The sequence below is a fragment of the Aquarana catesbeiana genome, linkage group LG13 (assembly GCF_042186555.1).
Source record: "Aquarana catesbeiana isolate 2022-GZ linkage group LG13, ASM4218655v1, whole genome shotgun sequence".
NCBI classification, from domain to species: domain Eukaryota; kingdom Metazoa; phylum Chordata; class Amphibia; order Anura; family Ranidae; genus Aquarana; species Aquarana catesbeiana.
In genome coordinates this window covers 123,817,885-123,843,432 of record NC_133336.1, presented here as the reverse complement: position 1 = coordinate 123,843,432, position 25,548 = coordinate 123,817,885, and the positions used below count along the sequence as shown (strand labels likewise).

The 25,548-nt window shown below is 42.7% G+C and overlaps 1 protein-coding gene across 3 annotated transcripts in view; it reads left to right on the top strand.

Moving 5' to 3' along the window:
• BMF (Bcl2 modifying factor) overlaps positions 1–25,548 on the top strand; it is a 141,021-nt gene that overhangs the window by 57,320 nt on the left and 58,153 nt on the right. For all 3 annotated transcript variants that reach the window (XM_073610801.1, XM_073610803.1, XM_073610802.1), the window contains exon 3: positions 21,262–21,416. In XM_073610801.1, coding sequence (XP_073466902.1) covers positions 21,262–21,416 — 155 coding nt within the window. The remainder of the gene's footprint in view (positions 1–21,261; positions 21,417–25,548) is intronic.

Below are 25,548 nucleotides of genomic sequence, written 5' to 3'. Positions count from 1 at the left end.
GCCGCAGGTCTGTATGACAGCAGTGTGAGTGCGCTCCGGTGCCAAAGTTCACCCAGCGACCGCTCACAACAACAGGAATGACCCCTCTTCTCCCTAACCACCACCCGTACCTGCCTTACCCTCTCCCCGCTATGTGTAAGCGGCGGAACTCCCGCTCCAGGCCGCAAAACTAACTGATTTCTACCCTCCAGCTGGGAGTAGGCTCCAACAAAATGGCGGCGAGGGCGGCGGCCCCACTCCACAAGAGACACACAGTCCTCAGACAGCTGCAGCTGGGAGACACGCTTCAGAACCCCCGCAAGGATCAGACGTGCCCAACACAGCCCAGGCAAATGGTAAGTCTACCCTACCTGATAGGGGTGGTCTCAGGGCTGGTCTCAGCCCTTCCTTCTCTGAGCTGGCCGCTCAGCTGTCGGCTAATTGCCAGCTCCTATCTCTCACAGTGACTCACCTGTTGATGATATCCTGCTCGTCAGTCCTGTTAAAGACTTGCTTGGCTGACATTCCCTCTGGCTCCAGATCCTGCTTGCTGTTCTACCACACTTTTCTCTGGCCCCCTGATGTTTTGGCTTGTCTGACTATGCATTTCGGTTCCTGAACTCTGGCTATGTTTTGACTGTTTACCTTTTTTAATTATTATTAATCAAGTGTGATTTAACTATATTTCTATCTCGGTCTGATTCGTGGTTTCTGACAGGTGGGAGGTGGTAGTGCAGTGCCACCGGGGGGTGTCACCCCCCCCCCCCAAAAAAAAAAAAACACCAGCCGCCACTGGCCTGAACCATCCTAAGACAGCCTGCTTCACTTTGTCATCAGTGCTGAAATGCTGACCTCCGAGGAATTCTTTTAAACAAAAGATTATGCGTTGATTATCCAGAATCAGGCGTTCCACGCGCTGAATGTTCACAGGTATGCTGTGGGCTGGGAACCACCATGGCCATGATCGTCACTGAAAATCATACGTTTACACCATTCAAATGTTTTACTGCGGCTGAGCATCTCATCACTTATTGTGCTTGAAGTCTTCTGTATCCCCGGTTCTTACGCCTTCATTCACAAGAAACTTCATCACCACATTGTTCCATGGTCAGACTACTGTCTCAATCCAGAAGGTATTTCCAGTGAAAGAAACCTTTCCCCAGTATGTAGAGAATGCATAAAGCACAAAATCACATGCTCATAAATATTAAGGCCCGTACACACGATCAGACTTTTTGACAACAAACATGCAAATTAGCTGTTTTGGAGCAACATCCGACCGTGTGTACACTCCACCAGATAAGCTTTTTCTGTTTCCATCTGACTTTTGTTGGCTGTGCGAACGGACAAACTTTCCAGCAACAAAAGTCCGATGGAGCAAAGTCCGATCGTGTGTACACAAAAGCATCATACTTTTGTACAAACTACAGTACGCGGCCGCAAGAATGTTTCCAGCGCGAACCCATCGCGCTGGTTCTCGGCGACAGGGTACTGTACATACATACTGTACACATTTTCCTATTGCGGCCAGTGCGAGAGGGAATTCCCCTCTGGGGGCATACCAGGCCCTTAGGTCTGGTATGGATTGGGGGCGTGGTCATGTCATCCTATGACCACGCCCCCTTACGACCTCACAGTCCCAGCATGCCCCAGGACTGTGATGTCATAGGGGGCGGGGTCACCGCCTATATAAGTCATAGCAGAGCGCACAGACAGCGTTACAGCCGGAGAGAGCATCGTGTCAACATCTCTGGAAGAGAAGAGGGAAGAAGACGATCCAGATGTCCGGGCTCCTCCGCTAGCAAAAGAGCGGCAAAAGAGCAGAAGTTAGCGGAGGAGCCCGGCAGAAGGAAGAAGGCACCGGAGAAGAACCAGAGAGCGCGGAGACGACACCGAAGTCGGAAGAAGACCCCCAAAGTGGGTAGAAGACCCCGGAGCTGCCGGGATCTGGGGGGATCTTATTAAGGGGGGCTCCCAGATTCCGATAAGCCCCCCGCCCGCAGACCCCGACAACCAATGGCCAGGGTTGTTGGGAAGAGGCCCTTGTCCTCATCAACATGGGGACAAGGTGCTTTGGGGTGGGGCTGCCGCAGGGCGCCCCCCTTCCCCAATGCACCCACCCCCCATGTTGAGGGCATGCGGCCTGGTACGGCTCAGGAGGGGGGCGCTCGCTCGTCCCCACCCCCTTTCCTGACCGGCCAGGTTGCGTGCTCGGATAAGGGTCTGGTATGGATTTGGGGGGGACCCCCATGCCGCCTTTTCGGCGTAAGGGGTTCCCCTTAAGATCCATACCAGACCTAAGGGCCTGGTATGCCCCTGGAGGGGAACCCATGCTGGTTTTTTATTTAAAATTTGGCGTGGAGTTCCCCCTCAAGATTCATACCAAACACAGTGCCTGGCATTGGTGGGGATCCAAGTCGGATCCCCACACCAGTGTGAACCCGGCTCGCAAGGTGTCAATCTTGCCAATAAAAGTGGTGAGATTGACTCAATATCAGACAACAATACAGAAGTTGACCAAAGGGTGGTGGTAAAGAGCTGAAAAACCACGTGATTTGGTGAAAGTTGGCTGGAAAAGTCCTGGGAAAGTTTGTACAAAGTCCTTGTGTATGGGGCTTTAGACTTGCATACATGTATACGGAAATGGTGAAAAGTTCAGTTCCATATAAGTATTCATGGCGTGTAAAGCCAATATATATACAACATAGATCAAATGCCAGGAGGATTGTTGATGAAATAAGGTTCTTTCAGTATGACAATGCATCCATATAAGCAAACAGTGGACGATTGTAGAGGCTCAGTTCCATATAAATATAGAGCATATAGAAACAGTGATATGCAGGTAAATATAGTCAATGAGTAATGCCTCCATGATGCTATTTGAAATTTATGATAGAAAGAATGATATTCAAAATGGACCAATAATCAATATCAATTGTATATGCGCCTCTGTTTTTTTTTCACACCGGCCAGCCTTAAGCCCATAGACGACTGAGTGGACCATTTCATCTGTTTTAAGAGCTATGCATCCTGTCTGCTATGTATTGTCATGCCCTATCATTATTGCATTGAGGTCAAATGGTGATATAGTCACCACACTGATGTTCCTCCATTGAACATTTACCTCATTTGTTCTGAGGGACATATACAATTGATATTTATCTACTGGTCCATCTTGGATATTGTTTTTCTATCCAGTGGTTTTCACATCCTAGCAACAAGTCAGTACATGGGGGGAGGAGTAAGTAGGAGTTTTTATAACCAGGATTCTAAAAGGGCTCAAATTGCCTACAAGTAAAACAATAAAATTAAAGCAGAACTAAAGGAGTAATACCTTTCCATTGGTCCCTCTCTGACACCAACATCTTCTCCTGTGTGCCAGTCATTGGCCGTCTTCATTAGCCGTTGCGGGATGATATCACTCCTGTGCACCTATTTACCTTATTGAAAAGTAGACAGTCCAAGATATTTAGTAAAAGGCATGGTAAGTTTTTTTTAAGTTATATTTTTTTGTCACAATTTTTTGGAAAATGAAGAAATGAAATAAAATTACATAGTAGTTACATAGTTAGTAAGGTTGAATAAAGACACTAGTCCATCCAGTTCAACCTGAGTGAGTGTGGGTGCGTGTCTACAATTATCCCTATTTATTTAAGGTACCCATATAGCGCCATCAATTTACGCAGCACTCCACACATACATTGCGCACTCACATCAGTCTCTACCCTCAAGGAGCTCACAATCCAAGGTCCCCAACTCACATTCATATACTAGGGCCAATTTTGGACAGAAGCCAATTAACCTACCAGCATGTCTTTGGAGTGTGGGAGGAAACCGTAGTACCCGGAGGAAACCCACGCAGGCACAGGGAGAATATGCAAACTCCAGGCAGGTAGTGTGGTGGTTGGGATTCACACCAGCGACCCTTTTTACTGCTAGGCAAGAGTGCTACCCACTACACCACTGTGCTGCCCTTATTTTTTTCATAACATTTTTATTTTAACAAGTTATTTTTTACACACAGCATAGGCATACTTACAATCACACTTCAAACCACATTCTGCTACCCCTCCCAAGTATGGGGATACCACTTTTGTGCGACGTTTTCACAGCCTGGAAGCATAGAGGGGCCGAAAACACAAGGAACACCTTTGGGCTTTCAAGAAGCATAAATTTCGCATTTAATTTCCTGACTTCAAATTATATTTCTTGAGTTCCTGAAGTGCCAGGACAGGAGAAATACCTACAAAATGACTACCTTTTGGAAAGCAAACACCCCAAGGTATCATCTAAGAGGCAGGGTGAGTCTTGAAGACTTTTTTGCTACAAGTTTTTGGAAAATGCAGGAAAGCGCGCAGCTTAGGCATACTTAGAAAAACACCCCAAAACACATTCTGCTACTCCTGCCAGGTATGGCAATACCACATGTGTGAGACTTTTCACAACCTAGCCACATAGAGGTCCAAAATCCAAGGAGCACATTCAGGCTTTCTATGGGCCTGAATTACGCATCTAATTTCGTAAATACCTTTCACTTTTTTGGAGGGCCTGGAGTACCAGGACAGTGGAAACACCTATAGAATGACCACATTTCGGAAAGTAAACACCCCATGGTATTTTTAGGAGGCATGTGATAAGGCTACCTTTATACCTACCTCACTTATATACTTAATGATACATAAGTGATTAAAACCTTTTATCTATATATGAATCAACCCATGAAATTAAGGACAAATTATACCTGTGCGAAAAGGGTAACAATCTAATTTATTTATACTTACTATTGTACAGAAAAGAAACTTGTATTAATATGAGATTAGCAACTATAACATAAATGATACAACCTTAAAAACAACAATGTTACCAATGATAATAAATATTGCTATAATGGTCATATCCATGCTATCAAGAGATTAATCTGAGGGATAAAACACCTATAAAATTTAGTAATAAACATTCAATTTTTCGCCTAGAAACAACGAATCAATGGTTATATACCTGTAACAAGACATTAGCATATGAAACACAAATATACATTGCATTACATAAACAGTGCACTTTTTTTTTTTTTAAATACCAAAAAAATTGTTGAGCTCAACTTATCATTAATGTGTATTACTTAATACACATTAATACCACGTGGATTTTTTTGTTTTATGGTATACCAATAATTCCCCTCAAAAAAATGTATTCACCATGGTTGAAAAAAAATTAGCAATCCGTAATAAACCTTTTAGCAGTACCATTTATCATTAGATCATAATACCTCACCACAAAGAACCTCTCCAATACTGTTTTCCTGGAAAACAAAGTCATTTTAGTATATGTATCTTTCAATTCACTAGTACAGATAATTATCTTGGCTCAGGTCATTTGCATGTCTACAGTTCGCTGTACCTTTTCACAGACCTGGTGAGAAAGAAGGGGGGTCATTTGGGTGGGCTGTCAGCAGCTGAGAACAAACGTCACACAACACAACATATATTGCATACTCCACACACACACTCACACAATTAGCTAGGTTAAAGATGACCTCTAGACATCACACATATCAGCATGTTTTCTATAATACCCTGTACTTCTTCTTAAACCCATAACATCTGTTTGGTAAGGTTGAAATTCTTTCAGACATCCATCCCATTTCGTTAGCCCCTTCTCAGCCTGTATGGACTCATTCTCAGGAGTTTGGAATGGGACCCCTGACCCAGGTGGTCCATACTTCCTACACCTAGGCCATGTGGCGAAGCGTGCAGAGTACACTTCAAAATCACGTCTTGTGGTCCTATATGGATTATGCTTACCGACTTTTTGACGGGAACTTGATAGACAGAATCTCGCCATGTGGCCAAATAGGCCACATAAGTGACATTTTATCTTAGTTAAAGTGGTACAACATCTCTTAACAAAAGGTTTTGTTTTAGACGACTGAGAATATGGGATGGCCTCTTCTGGATTAGTAGTTTTTACCTGCAGCTTACAAAATATAGGGGCAATTTTTAAAGAGCTCTTACCTTCCTGGGATTTATTCTTGTTGATACATACCTTAGGTGTGGAGGACGTCCCTCTGAATTCAGACATACCTAAACCTGTTGCCTCTATCTGACTGGGCAACTGAAGTCATATGGCCGTGCCATCTTTGTGTGATGATCACGGTACATATCTTCCCATATTTAATTTTTAACCTTTCTTAGAACACCTCTTCCTCGTCCAACAATCCCAATCACGAATATCTTAGGGCCCATATTTAACCCATCCTTACGGATGCTTGGACCCTACCCTGATTTCCCAACCTTTTTAGGTTGATCCTCCAGAGGTAGCGACCCTCTGGATCGTGATTGGGTTGACAGGTACTACCCCTGTCACCGATGCTGCTTTTTTTTTTCACTACTTGTCAGAACAATTTTTTCCAGACTCTTCGTACAGAGAACCCTGCGCTTTACTTTCAGAGCGGTTATGGTTTGTGCATTTATCACGATAACCGGCCCCCGCATTCCGGTTATTTTACACAGCCTGAGCGGGCTGCTAGCGTACTACTCCTAATGTTCCCTGTTCTGACTATAGTCCTTCAAAAAAAATAGCCTGGAGATTTTCCAAACTATAATATTTCAATCTCCCCCTTGGACTTTTCAGAGGTATTCTAAAGGAAAAGCTTAACGAAGGGCTATTACTTCTGTTATCTCCATAATGATAAACATAAACTTGGATAATCAGGACCCTATGTGTGCTTGTAGTACAGGAGGCAGTTAACTGATGCACACCTAATTTCAATATGATTGGTAGCAGTTTATAATATAGCCAGTGTATACAGGTCTAATTACAAAGCTCACCATCCACAGTTAGTAGTTTACAAAGAGACAGATTCATACTAGGGCTGAAACAACTAATCGACTAATCTACAACCAATCAACCACAAAATCAATTGACTACTACCTTCAAAATCGATCAATCGGCCAGTAACACAATGGGGGTTAAAAAACAAAATGAGCCCTCTATAGTACAAAAAGAGCAAACAATCGCAAACGTAAATATAACTTTCACCGTACTACAGTAAAAAATGAACCCCTTACAGTAGCGATTATCTGCTCCCCCCCTGCACCACAAAGGGCCAACCCTAGCCTTCTGAACCCCATTATGTTAATAAACGTCTTAGACCTGGTTCACACCTATGTGCTTTCTGGTGCCTTTTGCAGAAACGTACTACAGTTAATTCTCATGGCCTCCCATGAGACACGTTCACATCCATGCCCCCCCCAACCGCAGCATATTTGGAAAGGGTCAGGGACTCCCTCTTCAACGCAAAACAGCGCCTCTTCTGTTCAATACACTTCAATGGAGAAGCTGCAGAAAAACATGCAATGCGCCCCTACAGTAACCTGTGTCCTCCAATCTAACCTATAACAACCTGGCCAGAAAAAAAAAAAAAAACGCAAATCGCAGCAAAATCACGTGCGCAAAAATAAAAAGCAAACTGCATAGGCATGCACCGAGCCTCATGCTGGCCACACAGATCAGTTTTCAGACAAGAATATTCAGACGAAAAATCTTTGTACCTTCGCTGAATGGAAAAAAATGTTTGAAATTTCTGAACGAAAACCACATACACTGTCTGACAATTCCCTTGACCAAGAAGTTCCCTATTATCTCCAAATTTTCCCATCACTGTAGTGGAAAATAAACATCAACCCGACCCCACTAACGATTAGAAACTCGAAATAATGCTCCCAAAATGACACCCTTCTTAAAAGAAGACATTGGGTTTTTTTTGGTTGAAATAAAAAATTTGATCTCTGAGTCTGATGATATCTGTCAGACTCACCCCCCCCAACAGTACACACAGCATACATCCTCCAACAGCATACACAGCATATCTCTCCTCTAATAGTCCACACAGTACATCTCTTCTGTCTGCCACTCCCAGAGTGGACCAAACATCCTGCTCCCTAACCATAACTGCATAGAGATATCTAAGAATAAATTGCCCCTTCCTAAACTCTTGCAGGATATACAATACAAGCCTCAAAACAATGAATTGCCCTCTGAAGAACTCCAAAAATATTTAAAAACACGCACAGCTAAAAGTACAAAAACTCAGTTAAAGCTATTAAATTCAATTCAAAGTAGACCGGATGGCTATACACATACAAAGGAATTGGAGCAGCTTCCCCTCTGGGATGATTTACAGGCTAAAAAGCACAAAATCCTTAAACTGCACTTCTCAAAATGGCCACCGACCATGGCCTCATGGTGACTACAACAAAAGCCAGGCCACAACAAAATGGTGCATTTTCCCGCCAAAACCCAAATCCAATACAAAAATCGCCACTCTTCTACTGAAGTACAAACACAGAACACCTACAAAAGCTTACATTCATTTAAAACAGAAGTAATGCCTAGAAACAAAATGGTGGCTCATGTCACATGGTTTCACACACAAAGGAATGGTGGCTGCACCTTCCCCTATAGGATAATCCACAGGCCAAACAGCACAAACGAAAGCCAGGCCACGACCACATGATAGACTACAGCAAGATGGCCGACGAAAACCACAGCACAGTCACATGGTAACATCAAAAGGAAATGGCTGACGAAAGCCAGGCCATAACAAAATGGCGCATTTTCCCGCCAAAACTAAATTTTCTCCCCACAAAATTACACATTTGAGATACTAAATGAACACTTACAAACATTTCATTCTGCATACCACTAGGGACCTTGGCAGGCCTCAAACACAGGCTCTCCAACCAAACAACACATCCGAAAAAGCCAAAAGTTACATAAAACATAAAATGGTAGTTGCAAATAAACATCGAGCCACAGTCTCACGGCGACCACCAAATGGCCACTGAGAAAAGGGGCACACTAAAAAAGCAACACATGAAATGCAATTGTTGATCCTGCTAAATCAGACTTCTTCACTAGACTCTTTCTCAAAGACTGACTACACATTTGTAAATGCACACTTAACCATGGACACACAGTTTAGGAACAGTTTCACTGAAAAGAATGTAATCTCGCCGTACAATTGAGAATGCACACTTAGCAACACATGCTATCCAATGAAACAACGCAATATAAACCACAATATAACCCAGCTCAAACATACCCTCTTTTCTCAAACAAAGTTCAATACTTATTCTGGCATCAGCTTTCACAGAAAAAAACATCTCAGAAATACAAACAGCGTTCCTGGGATCCTGAGACCATCTCACCCACAGTGAATGCTTACATGGTCTTTTTAGCTACAAAACAAAAAGAAACCCTCCCCCTTCCTATTGTGCACAGGGAGTAGCCCTTTCCATATACATATTCTAATGTAACAACCATGGAACAGCCAACCTGGCTGCCCCTCCCCTGTGCATGGTCACAAACATGCAGTTACTTAAAAATTGCTCAGCCATCCATACATTGCAGGTTGCAACTAATCCCACATCTATAATCATACGCAATATGCAGTTTCCATTTCTATTTCTCATATGCATTATTCAAAATCAGTCTCATCAAAGAATAAGCATAGACAAAAGGTAAACAGGAAAGTTCTGATAAATTTTTTTTAGTCTGGGTATTCAGATGGGAGACAGGTAAACACAAAACCAGCTCTGTCTTCTATACAAGAAATCGCATTCACCCCCAACATTAAACTTCCTTACACGGGGCACCATCTGATAAGGCTACCTTTATACCTACCTCACTTATATACTTAATGATACATAAGTGATTAAAACCTTTTATCTATATATGAATAAACCTATGAAATTAAGGACAAATGATACCTGTGCGAAAAGGGTAACAATCTAATTTATTTAAACTTACTATTGTACAGAAAAGAAACTTGTATTAATATGAGATTAGCAACTATAACATAAATGATACAACCTTAAAAACAACAATGTTACCAATGATAATAAATATTGCTATAATGGTCATATCCATGCTATCAAGAGATTAATAATATATTAAGGCAAAATCCTACAGTAGAAAAAGTTACAGAAAAGAAAAGAGACATAGAGATACATTGTATGGAGAAGTTTTACGTAACCATCCTTCATCTAGACCGTCAGCCGAAGAGCGCTAGCCTCTCCAGGTTTTTGGTTTTATATTGTTAGAACCCACTCCCACCAATCAGAATTCAGGGTCACCTCATTGGTTCAGAAGTGGCATTGAATCCTGATTGGCTACCCCTGAAGCCTAAAGTTCATTGGCTTACAGTTGCCTTCAATTTTGATTGGTCACATCTGAAGCTGTCCAGAAGTTCATGCTATGATTTTAAGAGGTCCGGTGCCATTCTGTCTGAGAGCCTGATTACTTGTTTAACCATCTCTTGATTTCCAACCGTCAGCCCTCTGTGATATAAAATATAGCATTTCAAGGACTCGAGAGACACAATGTCTGCCAATACTCTTTGATTCAATTAACACCTGGGGACCTTCTCTGGTTCCATTCAGTGTACACACACATATATATACATATATGCATGCCCGCATACCTACACACATATATATACATACATCCTATGGGGCACAGTAGTTTAATTAGAAAGTCGTCACGATGGTACGCTTGAATCTCATCGATATAAATATGGAATTCAATATCTCCATCACACATGGTGAGTCTTTTGAAGATTCCATTTTCTTCCCAAAAAAATTGGAAAATGCAGAAAGAAAATTAAATTTTTTTTTACACACAGTTGTCAATTTAATAAGCTATGCTTGGGCATACTTCGAATTTCACCACAAAACACATTCTGCCACTCCTTCCGAGTATGGTAATACCAAACATGGAAGACTTTTCCAATGTTTGGACTGATTATGTACCAGACATATAATTTTGTGTATCACATAAATCAACCAATTGTATCAACAACAGTGTACTCTGAAGCTGGCCATACATGGCTCCGTTTTTTTTTTTTTTTTTCCAGCCAGTGAGCTGAACGCTTTTCTTTCAACTGAATCAATACCCCCATTCACACAGTCAAAGTGGATGTGGGAAGTTTCCCCGCAGTGTCATTGTATTCTGACAGTAGATAGTCAGCTGGACTGCTCTGCTCTCAGAATACACTGATGAGCACTACTGCCTATTGGCTGCAGCATTGGTCAAACTAACGTTTTTTCAGCAAGCCCTTTATGAGCAGTCAGTCAGTAGATCGACTGTTCTCGAACAGGACCAGCCATAGATGGATCGAAATTTGGCCCCTGCTGAACCAGTCGAATTTTGATCCATCTATTGTCAGCTTAACAGCCGCCTCTGTTTCTCCCCCCACCCCCCTCCAAATCTCCCTCAAAACTTCTCATCCCACCACATCCCTCTCATCACTACAGGAGTAGTGACAGTAGCAAAGAGGAGGAGAGACCAAAAGGAGGTGTGGGGTGTGTACCCCACCCCCACCTGTCTGTGTACCAGAAATAACACAGAACACATTGATATTGAACTTTACAAGGTTTGATTACCTTCCCCTACCCACAAATTTTGCTGCAGGAGCAGTGTGGGAAGAAGATAGGAGAGTTGGGAGGAGTGGTGGGCTGTGCTCTCTCCCTCCTGTCAGTACACAGGAGTTAACAAAGGATCATTCTCTGATTAGACTGTTATGGGTTGGGGCCATTTATGTCATTTTGCGGTGGCACCCCAGTTGAGAAACACTGGCCAATGCTGCATACACACGGTCAGATTTTCCGGCAGGAAATGTTCGATGGGAGCTTCTTGTCGGAAATTCCAACCGTGTGTAGGCTCCATCTGACATTTTTCGTTGGAATTTCCGACAAAATTTGAGATCTCGGATCTCAAATTTCCCGACAACAAAATCCATTGTTAGAAATTCCGATCGTGTGCACACAATTCCGATGCACAAAATTCCACGAATTCCACGAATCAAGCAGACGAGCCGCACTGGCTATTGAACTTCATTTTTCTCCGCTCGTTGTGCGTGTTGTATGTCACCGTGTTCTTGGCGATCGGAATTTACGACAAAATTTGTGTGACCTTGTGTATGCAAGACAAGTTTGAGCCAACATCCGAAGGAAAAAAAACATGGATTTTGTTGTCGGAATGTGCAATCGTGTGTACGCGGCATTAGTGTAGCGTCACCTATAACAGTCCCCATTCCTGCAAGCCAAGCCTACTGGTGCGTGGCTGCCCCCATGAATGCCATGTTTACTGACTGAGCAGTACAGGAAGCTGAAGAAGAAAGTCCTCTTTTGGATCACAGCTTTATTACTACTACATGTTATGTACAACTACATGCTTCAATAATTCTTTCTTTAGTGTTATTATCATCAGAGATTTATTCTACTACCCTGTTTCCCCGAAAATAAGACCTAGCGTGATTGTCGGTGATGGCTGCAATATAAACCCTACCCCCCAAATAAGCCCTAGTTAAAGTCCTTGTAGGTCTTATTTTCAGGGTAGGGCTTATTTTTGGGGAAACAGGGTAGGGCTTATTTGGGGGGTAGGGCTTATATTGCAGCCATCACTGACAATCACGCTAGGTCTTATTTTCGGGGAAACAGGGTAGTGTATACTGTGTGTGCTTGTGCAGATAAAAGAATCATGGTGTGGATTCCTAGCCTATTTTATTAAATGTGATTATCTATAAATTATAGTTATTGAATATAGGTTGTGCATCATCCTCATCCTTGATTCACCACGTATTGAGCCCCTTGCATAGAATAAATATGTTAGAACAGAGTGTAGGTTCATACTTCACAGGCTGTGTGCTTGTTCCAGGTAGGTGACTCTCTGCTAGAGCCAGGATAAGAATGTTGGCCAGTATGGTTAGAGGTATACTATAAATGTAACAGTTTGAGAACTGTATGCTTTAACATAATATGCAGAATAGTGTTGTAAAGATGTAAAAACACACTTTGTCTAATGTTGAAAACACGGGTCAATGCTACTGGTACCAACATTACAACTTACCCTTCATACAAAAAGTCAGCAACCTTCCTAGACCCAGTAGAAGGCTGTGCTGTCAACATAACCCACTTGTTGCAGTCCATCACAATTCACATCTGAGTTCCCATCAAATTTAATGCACAAATTACTTAGGAATACAGATACATGTCTCTAAAATTATCTTTGGCACGGCACAGCTGATACAACCTGAATATGGAAAATAATGTGGTTCTAATTATGAACAGTGGCTGAATGCCACAATCTTACAGACTCTTAGAACACAGACTGCTGTTTATGCTGTTAAAGGATTCAGTGGGACTCTCCAGTATAATAAAGCTAATACCTAACAACAAATGCTGAAATTGGTATAGATACATGTCTGTAATATTTTTTGAAGATTAACATTTATTTTTTCCAGATAAGATTTGACAGTTTAGGTTCACAATGTCCTTCACCAGTTAGAAGATTGTTTGTTGCAAAGACTTCTTACTTATTAATTCTTATTTCAGTGTTTTGTATAGGTAATACTGTCACTGGGAAGGGACTGATAAAGCTAGGATACATTTCAGTAATTTAGGACTCATTCACATGGGCACGGAGGCCCAAACAGCGTTCAAGAGCCCCTTGTTTATGGTTTTGGAGCAATGAGGAGTCTATATTAGTGAATGCAGGTGGAGCAGCTTTACTGACTTACAAATACACTAGAATTTGACAGGCATGAAGGAATTATTGTGATGCCTTAAATGCAGACAGAGTGCATTCAGTGCCACGTACCTGTCCCTGTCCCTGTATGCCTGTCAAACTTGGATGTGCATGTGAGTCCGTACAGCCGTTGCATCTCCATTCACTAACACAGACTGCCTGCAAGCACCTCCACACTGCTCCGAAAACATAAACAAATGGCTCTTGTACACTGTATAGACCTCGGCGCCTCTGTGAATGAGCCCTCACAGAAACTATGCTATAGTTTTTCTCTCTCTCTCTCTCTCTCTCTCTCTTTCTTTTTTTTTTTTTCTTTTTTTTTATTATGACGGTTTTCTGAAAACATGGCCAATGCAGGGCAGCTCTTGCGCAGCACATTATGGCTGACCTCTGTGTTTGCACTCCTTCATCACTGACAGTTCAAAGCTGTCCCTCTTCTTTAGCCATCATGTTGCCACTGATGATATCATTTTTGTGCATGCATGCTGAAGTCGCATCTTCATTGCACCAGGTTCCATTCTCTGCATCATGCAGATGTCAGGAATGAGCCAGGAGTGTATACCACACTGTCTATGTGTAGCAGACAGTGTACACTAGAGAAATAATAGCTAGAGGAATGGGTTTTATTGGCAGAAAACACATGCAAAGTTTCTGCCAAAAAGCTGTACCTTCTTGTAATTATTTATTTTAGAGTATGGTTCCGCTTTGATATGATGAAGCTTTTTTGATTAGGTAGGTCTGAGTACCCCTGAAGTAACACATGCAATGAATATTTTTATGTTTTCTTCAAGGAATTACAGGAGAAATAATAGGAGTGCTTCTGATAATTTCCCTAGCTGTAATAATTACCCTAGCTGTAACCTAGCAATGGGCTCCATTCACAAAAGGAACTCGCATGCGATATTTAGGTGTCCAGACACTTTTTGCCTAAATATAGCATGCGATCCTGTAACTGGCAATTCACTATACTGTTCTGTAGTATTTACCGCAAAACGCTGAAAACACTCGGTAAATACTGCATGAACAAGTGTTAAACTCAATTCACAAAAGGAAATAAATAGTTAAATGTATGTGGTAATTAAGTAGTGAATAAGGCATGCAGTATTTATGGAATGTGTACAGGTTGCCTGCGTCCTTAACAACCAGTAAATTATATGGTTGTTAAGGAGTGGGCGGCCGCCGCATCCTTAACAATCGATGAGTCGCCAGCTGTCACCGCGGCTCCCCACTGGCAGCTGAAAGTAAAAAAAAGAATTGCCGGCAATTAAAAAATGTGAAAAAAAGCAGCTTGGGGTAAATAGTACCCCTACTCATTCACCCCAAAAAATATGTGTAATGTAAAAAAAGACGTTAGTTTTTGACAAGTCCCTTTGTTAAAAAATAAAAATAAATGTCCACCGGTGTACATCCTTTGTCAATAACAATGCCCGCCACCACCCCCGACCCGAAAAAAAAAAAAAGTCTGCTCACACCGAAGGCTCCTGCCAGCTGACAGTTCTTAAATTATTAAGGGACAGGGTCGATGGTAGGGGCATGCTGGGCCAATGAGGTCACAAGGGCAGGGTCACCCGGTGACTTTACCGGGTGACCCCTGCCGCTTAGTTATTTAAGAACTGGCAGATGGCGGAGCTGGCAGACATCGGGAGCCTTCGGCGCAAGCGGACCTTTTTTTTTTTCTTTTCTTTTTTCGGGTCGGTGGTTGTGGTGGGCATTGTGATTGACGACAGATCTAGTGAAGGGTTAGTGCGTGGGTGTGGCGCTGTCCTAATTTATAGAAATACTTGGTAAATTGTGTGTAGCCAAATCCCATATGTAAAGTCGCATAAACCAAAATTGCAAATAAAAAATTCAACGAAAATAAAACCAAACATAAAACAGCAAAGTGACCCCCTTTGGAGTGTGTAGGTGTAACGTTGTCCTAGTGGAGAAAAAAGTGAAGAAAATGAAAAAAAAATGGAAACAATGGAAGAAATCGCATAAAGGACTGCTGCCTCCACAAATGTGATTTCCACCAAGGTGGAAAAAACAGAAGGTAAGTGAAGGGTTAGTGTGTGGGTGTGGCGCAGTCCTAATTCATAGAAATACTTGGTAAATCGTGTGTAGCCAAATCCCATATGTAAAGTCGCATATAAAGTATAACCCAAAATTGCAAATAAAAAATTCAACGAAAATAAAATCAAACATAAAACAGCAAAGTAACCCCCTTTGGAGTGTGTAGGTGTAACGTTGTCCTAGTTTAAAAAATACTTTGTAAATCATGTGTAGCCAGATCCCACATGTAAAATCGCATGTACGGTAAATTATAAACAAAATATAAACAAAATTGCATATAGCAAATATAACGGCTAGGTTGGCCCCCTTTGAATTTGGGGAGGAGGAACAGGGTATGAAATCAAAAAATGACTTTAGCCAAAGCTATTCCATCCGCATAAAAACCCCATATAGTGATTGACAAACATAACATTGCTGAATGATTACATAGGTTAAATTGTGACTAGTGCTCAGTGCAGTTTAAGTGAAAAACTTGACATCTTTGTAAAACAAGGCAGGTATTTGTATTAATCTTGGTGACCAGGTGCTCATGTCTTGTGATCATGCGGACACTCACCAGCTTCTTTAAGCAATTTATAATAGGCAACCAAATGTCATCAAAACAGGAGAGCGTCAGTTGACGTCCCTATGACAAAACGCGTAGGTGGTGGCCTATTCTGACGCTTTTGCATCATCTCCCAGAGGATCACCAACTTAAATCTGACTCTCTCCTGTTTTGATGACATTTGGTTGCCTATTATAAACTGCTTAAATGTGAGTACCATTCTGTCATCTGCGTTCAATAAAGAGTGTTTTATGGTTTTACGCTATGGAATCTCCTCTTTCTTCTCTTATGCCTAAAACGTCACCGTGACCCAGAAACAGCCTGTGGATTGCCGCACAGTGGCATACACTGTGACTGCGCATTACCCCTGCAGGGGTTAAAGAAGCTGCCTAAAACGTCACCGTGACCCAGAAACAGCCTGTGGATTGCCGCACAGTGGCATACACTGTGACTGCGCATTACCCCCGCAGGGGTTAAAGAAGCTGGTGAGTGTCCGCATGATCACAAGACACGAGCACCTGGTCACCAAGATTAATACAAATATCTGCCTTGTTTTACAAAGATGTCAAGTTTTTCACTTAAACTGCACTGAGCACTAGTCACGATTTAACCTATGTAATCATTCAGCAACGTTATGTTTGTCAATCACTATATGGGGTTTTTATGCGGATGGAATAGCTTTGGCTAAAGTCATTTTTTGATTTCATCCCCTGTTCCCCTTCCCCCTCCCCCAATTCAAAGGGGGCCAACCTAGCCGTTATATTTGCTATATGCGATTTTGTTTATAATTTACATGCGATTTTACATGTGGGATCTGGCTACACACGATTTACAAAGTATTTTTTAAACTAGGACAACGTTACACCTGCACACTCCAAAGGGGGTCACTTTGCTGTTTTATGTTTGGTTTTATTTTCGTTGAATTTTTTATTTGCAATTTTGGGTTATACTTTATATGCGACTTTACATATGGGATTTGGCTACACACGATTTACCAAGTATTTCTATGAATTAGGACTGCGCCACACCCACACACTAACCCTTCACTTACCTTCTGTTTTTTCCACCTTGGTGGAAATCACATTTGTGGAGGCAGCAGTCATTTATGCGATTTCTTCCATTGTTTCCATTTTTTTAAATTTTCTTCACTTTTTTCTCCACTAGGACAACGTTACACCTGCACACTCCAAAGGGGGTCACTTTGCTGTTTTATGTTTGGTTTTATTTTCGTTGAATTTTTTATTTGCAATTTTGGTTTATGCGACTTTACATATGGGATTTGGCTACACACAATTTACCAAGTATTTCTATAAATTAGGACAGTGCCACACCCACACACTAACCCTTCACTTACCTTCTGTTTTTTCCACCTAGGTGGAAATCACATCTGTGGAGGCAGCAGTCCTTTATGCGATTTCTTCTATTGTTTCCATTTTTTTCCATTTTTTTTCCCATTTTCTCCACTTTTTTAATTTTCTGTTCCAATGCGCGGATACACCACTCATATTTCATTACTATTTGACGACAGATCTACATCGGGGGACATTTATTTTTATTTTTTAAATAAAGGACTTGTCAAAAACTAATGTCTTTTTTTTATAATACACATTTTTTTGGGTGAATGAGTAGGGGTACTGTGTACCCCATACTCATTTATATAGTGGGGCCAGGATCTGGGGGCCCCCTTGTTAATCAGGGCTTCCAGATTCCGATAAGCCCCCTGCCCGCAGACCCCCACAACCACCGGCCAAGGTTGTGGGGAAGAGGCCGTTGAGCCCATCAACATAGGGACAAGGTGCTTTGGGGGCATGTTGAGGGCATGTGCCTAGTATGGTTCAGGAGGGGGGAGGGGCACTCACTCACCCTTTCCTGATCTGGTATGGATTGGGGGGGGGACTCCACACAGTTTTTTCCAGTTTTTTAATTGCCGGCAACTGTTTTTTCTACTTTCAGCTGTCAGCGGGGAACCTCACTGACAGCTGATGACTCATTTGTTGTTAAGGATGTGGTGGTCCTTAACATCATGGTATCTACTACTGGTAATCAATGTGCCAGCTACCATCAGGCGTTAATTTACCGCATGTTTTCACTACTAAAATACTGCATGACTTTATAAAAGTAACTTACTACATACTCGGATACCACTTTGTGAATGGAGCCCATTATCCTTGTTAAAGACTCCAAACCAGAATGGAAGCCATAGCACAAAGTTAATGTCCTACGCCCCAAAATGAAAAAAAATTTGTTTAGTTCTACTTCAAGAGTACAGTGGTCAGGAATATAATATATACAGTCCGGTGTACAGTGACGTGGTCAGGAGTAGGAAATATATAACACTATAATAAGTGTATATAGCGCGGGGCTCAGCAGTGTGTAAAGCACAAACTGGTGGGCTCAGGACTGCATATGGCCGAGGATGCAGGGCTCAGGATTGCACCTGTAAAGGTTTCCTGAGCCTTTAAATGGTCTGGTTCAGTAGGCTACACAATCATGGGGAAGACTGCTGACTTGACAGTTGTCCAGAAGACAGTCATTGACACCCTCCACAAGGAGGGTAAGTTACAAAAGGTCATTGCTAAAGAAGCTGGCTGTTCAGAGTGCTGTATCCAAGCATATTAATGGAAAGTTGAGTGGAAGGAAAAAGTGTGGTAGAAAAAGGTGCACAAGCAACAGGGATAACCACAGCCTTGAGAAGATTGTGAAGCAAAGGCCATTCAAGAGTTTGGGGGAGAGTTACAAGGAGTGGACTAAGACTGGTGTCAGTGCTTCAAGAGCTACCACACAGACGTATTCAGGACATGGGCTACAACTGTCGCATTCCTTGTGTCAAGCCACTCCTGAACCAAAGACTATGTCAAAAGCGTCTTACCTGGGCTAAGGAGAAAAAGGTCTGGACTGTTGTTCAGTGGTCCAAAGTCCTCTTTCGGGATGAAAGTAAATTTTGCATTTCATTTGGAAATCGAGGTCCCAGAGTCTGGAGGAAGAGTGGAGAGGCACATAATCCAAGTTGCATGTGGTCCAATGTGAAATTTCCACAGTAATGATTTGGGGAGCCATGTCATCTGCTGGTGTTGGTCCACTATGTTTTATCAAGTCCAAAGTCAGCGCAGCCCTCTACCAGGAAATTCAAGAGCACTTCATGCTTCCCTCTGGTGACCAGCTTTATAGAGATGCCGACGTTTCTGTATTAAAAATCTTTTTTTTATTGGTCTTATGTAATATTCTAATTTTCTTAGATACTGAATTTTGGGTTTTTCGCTAGCTGTAAGCCATCATCATCAAAATTAAAGGAAAGAAATGCTTGAAATATATCACTCTGTGTGTAATGAATCTATATAATATATGTGTTTCACTTTTTGAATTGAATCACTGAAATATCATCACTTTTGTGATGATATTCTAATGTTTTGAGATGCACCTGTATATATGTATGTCATGACAAACAACAAACAAATGTGAAGGTGTTATTGGATCAAACTTTTCTACTTTGATATGATATGAGATACCTTAATATTTAGATCCAACCTTCGTAACTGCATTATTGGGTAACTGGTAAACTGTCCATATGAGGTATTGATTGTATGTTTCTATGTTTTTTAATCATGTTGTAATAAAATTATATTTAAAAAAAAAAAATTTCCCTCTCATGTGTGCCCACAAAGTCCACCTATTTTTTGTTTCTCAATCCTTTTTTATATGTATTTTGGATGTTGGTATGGTGAGGGTCCCCCCTTCTAATGTAAAGTAGTGAGTGTACAGCTTGTATAACAGTGTAAATTTGCTGTCCCCTCAAAATAACTCAACACATAGCCATTAATGTCTAAACCGCTGGCAACAAAAGTAAGTACACCCCCAAGAGAAAATGTCCGAATTGGGCCCAAAGTGTCAATATTTTTTGTGGCCACCATTATTTTCCAGCACTGCCTTAACCCTTATGGGCATGGAGTTCACCAGAGCTTCACAGGTTGCCACTGGAGCCCTCTTTCACTCCTCCATGATGACATGGAGTTACATAGTTAGTCAGGTTGAAAAAAGACTCAAGTCAATCTAGTTCAACCAAAAAAAAATACAATCCCATACATCACGGAGCTGATGGATGTTAGAGACCTTGTGCTCCTCCACCTTCCGTTTGAGGATGCCCCACAGATGCTCAATAGGGTTTGGGTCTGGAGACATGCTTGGCCAGTCCATCACCTTTACCCTCAGCTTCTTTAGCAAGGCAGTGGTCATCTTGGAGGTGTGTTTGGGGTCTTTATCATGTTGGAATGCTGCCCTGCGGCCAAGTCTCCAAAAGGAGGGGATTATGCTCTGCTTCAGTATGTCACAGTACATGTTGGCATTCATGGTTCCCTCAATGAACTGTAGCTCAAAGACAACCTCTGGATATGACGCTGAGCATGTGCACGCAACTTCTTTGGTCGACCATGGCAAGGCCTGTTCTGAGTGGACCCTGTTCTGTTAAACTGCTGTATGGTCTTGGCAACCATGCTGCAGCTCAGTTTCAGGGTCTTGGCAATCTTCTTATAGCCTATGCCATCTTTATGTAGAGCAACAATTCTTTTTTTCAGATCCTCAGAGAGTTCTTTGCCATGAAGTGCCATGTTGAACCTCCAGTGACCAGTATGAGAGAGCGATAACACCAAATTTAACACACCTGCTCCCCATTCACACCTGAGACCAAGTCACATAACACCGGGGAGTGAAAATGTCTAATTGGGCCCGATTTGGACATTTTCACTTAGGGGTTTACTCACCTTTATTGCCAGCGCTTTAGACATTAATGGCTGTGTGTTGAGTTATTTTGAGGGCGCAGCAAATTTACACTGTTATACAAGCTGTACACTCACTACTTTACATTGTAGCAAAGTGTCATTTCTTCAGTGTTGTCACTTGAAAAGATATAATAAAATATTTACAAAAACGTGAGGGGTGTACTCATATTTGTGAGATACTGTGTGTGTATATACAGTATATATATATATATATATATATATATATATATATATATATATATATATAACACATATAATATATAATATAATATATATATAGCGATATAGATATAGAAGCAATAATGATGACTTCTATGTATGTTGCAGGAAATGCCGGTTACCTTTTACACCAGCCGATAGACTTAGCTATGCAAATAGGAGAGGAGACACAACACCGGAGACTGGAGCAGAGTTCTGAAAGGCGAATTGCTCGGAAGTTACAGTGTATTGGAGATCAGTTCCATAGACTTCACTTACAAAGGGTACATTTTTCCTTTTTATGATTGTTTTACTAACCATATGCATCTCTGTTTCAACATTTTTACATTTTCTTAGATTTTTAATTTTCTACTATTTTAAAGTTGAATTAGAAATGTTCAGCAAATATCCTAACTCTTAAATCAAGCATTCCAATGTTGTTTTCTACAGTGTTTTTATTTACATTCTATCTACTTGTGCATGTGCCGTGTATGCTAAAGTCAAGGCATGACTCTGGTGATAATTGTGCCAGTGTGCTTATGTTAATTCCCCACCAATTTTTGAAGTACTCAGATGGCGGGTGTCAAAACTGGGTTACATGTACAGCACCATGGAAAGTGCAGAACTGCATAGAGGCTATGATGGCACCATCCTTGGCAGATACGAGGCTAGGAGCATTTTGCTTCTCTTTAAGAGGGTCCTGCCCAAATTGGCCAACAAACTTAGAAGCAAATAGAATGTTCAAAACAGTAGCTAAGGAAGACTGTATTGGTTGGGATGGCTGGTGTCAGTTCTGCTTGAGAAAGGTTGGATGAGGGATAGGTTATTTTGGTCAGGTGAATTTTGAGGGATTATTTACACGATTGAGGTGACTATTATCAGTGGACACAAGAAAACTAATTAGAATGAAGTTTGAGTAAGGGCTGTAAGACATACAACTGATTTTTGAGTGTTTAAAGCCCAAGTGCAGCCAGGTTCTTTTTTGTTGTGGTTTTAGGTAGAATGGGGAAAGTATAGATTTTCTGCTGGGTTTTTAATGATGTTTGTGTATCCGTCAAGAAGTTTTCTCCTCACTACCAATTCTGTTTGATAACTATCACCTGAGCAGGAAGTGAGGGCACATTTCCCCAACAAGGACTAACAAGGGATTACTAGAGCATAAATATATTTTTTGGAGACTCAATAAAGACGGGGCAGTGAATGAAGACAGGTAGAAGACTCATAGAATACTGTATGAGTTTAGCGGCAGAGTTGATACCAGATTTGAGAAATGTAGGCAGTAGTAAAGTCCACTTTTTAACTTGTACCTATAGGCAGGGGTGTTGCTAGGTCTGCAAAAGATCTGGGGCTAGAGCCCATAGCAGCGGTCATTAACCTTTTTGCAGGCCCGTGGGGGAGGGGCACACCGGTGGTAAGCAAGTGGTTCAATTCACCATAATGCAGAATCAGTGGGAGCCCTGGGCGTGACACTTGCCACATCTCCTGCCACCAGATGCAGCGTGTCACTTGCCACCGTCGCCTGTCACCAGATGCAGTGTGTCACTTGCCACCATCGCCTGTCACCAGATGCAGCTTGTTACTTGCCACCGTCACCTGCCACTAGATGTGGATTGTCACTTGCCATGTCGCCTGCCACCAGTAGTGGATTGTCAGTTGGCACTGTCACCTGGCACCAGATGTGCATTGTCACTTGCCATGTCACCTGCCACCATTTGCAGATTGTCACTTGCCATGTCTCCTGCCACCATTTGAAGATTGTCACTTGCCACGTCACCTGCCACAAGATGTGGTTTGTCACTAGCCATGTCACCTGGCACCAGATGTGGATTGTCACTTGCCAACCGATGTGGATTGTAACTTGCCATGCCAGCCAGTGCCACCAAATGTGCATTGTCACTGCATTGGTGGCAGGCTGGCAGCACTGGTCTATTTAGTGAGGGCAGGAGAGCAGTGATGTGGGGCAGGCAGTGACAGATGATATCATCTCGCTGCTCCCTGCCGCACCTCCGACATTGAAGCAAGGGGGTCTGGTTGCAGAGTGGAGCTCCATCGATGACAGGAAGCATGTGACCTCCACTCCACCGCGCTGTGAGGGCGGAAGAGCACTGATGTGTGGCGGGCAGTGAGAGATGATGTCATCTCTCTGCACCTTGCTCCCACATTGAAGAGGCCCGGCTGTGAAGAGCGCTAATGTGGAGCGGTTGGAGAGAGATGATGTCATCTCTGCTCGTCTGCCCGATCGCTTCTCTCCTCTCCTCCGCCTCTCTCATGCAGCCAGCCTGCCCACCGCAGCCACGGCCGCAGCCCGCTGGTTAGACAGGGACCTTGCGGCAAGAGACTCGGGGCTATGGGCCCCAGATTTGGGGCTATAGCCCCATTAGCCACCCCCTAGCGACGCCTCTGCCTACAGGTAAACCACTATTAAGTTAATATCTTCTAAACATGCACTGTTTGGGAAATAGTCAAATGTGTAGCAGTCGGTGATGTCACCGGCGCATGCGCACTGAACTCTGAATGGAGGGCACACTCAGGTGCGCCATGTATTGAGAGTGGTGTGGCGAGATAGCGACTCCAGCACGCATGAGCGGGAGTGATGTCATTGTGGCTCAGCCATTGAAATGGCCGGAGCCTGTGAACCCGTAAGGAAGACCGAGGGTGAAGATGAAATCCCTGTCAGCGGTGACAATGTGCTTTATCTGGCCCTTTGTCCTCCTACTGACACCAACGATGGGGCAGTCATTTCTGTACTGACACCAACAATGGGTCATAATTCCTCCCACTGATTCCAGTGATGGATTATTCCTCCCACTGACACCAGTGATAGGGCACTATTTCTCCCACTGATACCAACAATGGAGTCTATTCTTACCACTGATACCAAAGATGGGTGGGACTAGTCCTACCACTGACACCAATGATGGGGCACTATATCTCCCACTGACACCAATAATGGGGCACTATTTCTCCTACTGCTACCAATGAGGGGGCACTATTCCTCCCACTGACACCAATGATGGGGGACTATTCCTCCCACTGATACCAACAATGGGTCACTATTCCTGACACTGACACCAACGATGGGGCACTATTCCTCCCACTGACACCAATAATGGGGCACTATTCCTTCCCTCTGACATCAATGATGAGGCACTATTCCTTCCACTGACACCAATGATGGGGCACTTTTCCTCCCCTCTGACATCAATGATGGGGCACTATTCCTTCCACTGACACCAATGATGGGGCACTATTCCTTCCACTAATACCAATGATGGGGCACTAATAATTCTCCCAATACCAAAGGTAGGACATTGTTTACTCCCACTGATGCCAGGACATATCCTACTCCAACTGACCATGGACCGGCCCCCCTAAAGTCTGAGAGACAGTAAACTGGCCCTTTATTTAGAAATTTTGGAGACCCCTGAGCTACAGTCACCAATGTAAGAAATTATTAGAGCTTTTGCAGGGACTTTGATGGTGCCTTATTTAAAGGACTAGAGTGGGGGAAAGTCAGAACTATTCTTTCTTAGACTTTTCTCAGATGGCCCCCTCTTGAAGGGCATGGGACAATGTGCTCACCATGCCTTATTGCTCCTTATTTGTATGATGTTTCTGTGTACTCTGGGGAGCCAGCATTCAAAGCAAACTCTACAATCTACTTGTGTATACCCTAGGTATAAGGCGCTTGAGAGGGACAGAGTTTAATGTGTGTGAATAACCTTTAGTACTGGTAGCGGGACAGTGTTTCACATATTACTTTAGGTAAGAACAGATTGGCTGAATATGTGAAAAAAATGGAAAATTGTATACTCACCTTTCCGTAATTTTCCTTTCCTGTTGCATCTTCATGGCAGCATACACTTTGGGTTGTGACTCCGCCCCCACAACCTGATAGGACCACATAGCTATAAATTGAAGGCACCCGCCCCAGTATTCTCTGTATATATATATATATATATCACCTCAGAAGGGTGGGCGATTGTATGCTGCGACAGGAAAGGAAAATTACGGAAAGGTGAGTATACAATTTTCCGTTTTCCTGTCGCATCATGGCAGCATACACTTTGGGGAATAACTCGCCAAACTGGGTGGAAACGCAAAATACGTTTATTAACAAGCAATAGAATAGTTGGCCTGGATAACGGTTTTCCCTAAATCCACTGTTGATAGGCGCGCAGCATCCACCTTATAATGGGATATAAAGGTGTTTCTGGAAGACCAGGTGGCCGCTCTACAAATGGTTTCCGCCGAGACTCTACAGTAGGCTGCCCACGAAGTAGCCACTGCCCTGGTAGAGTGCGCCCTCAAGCCCTCTGAAATCTGTAAGGTGCTCAGGGAGTAGGCCTTCTTGATAATCTTTACCAGCCACGGCGATGGTACGGGCTGACGCCGCCTGGCCTCTTTTAAAGCCGT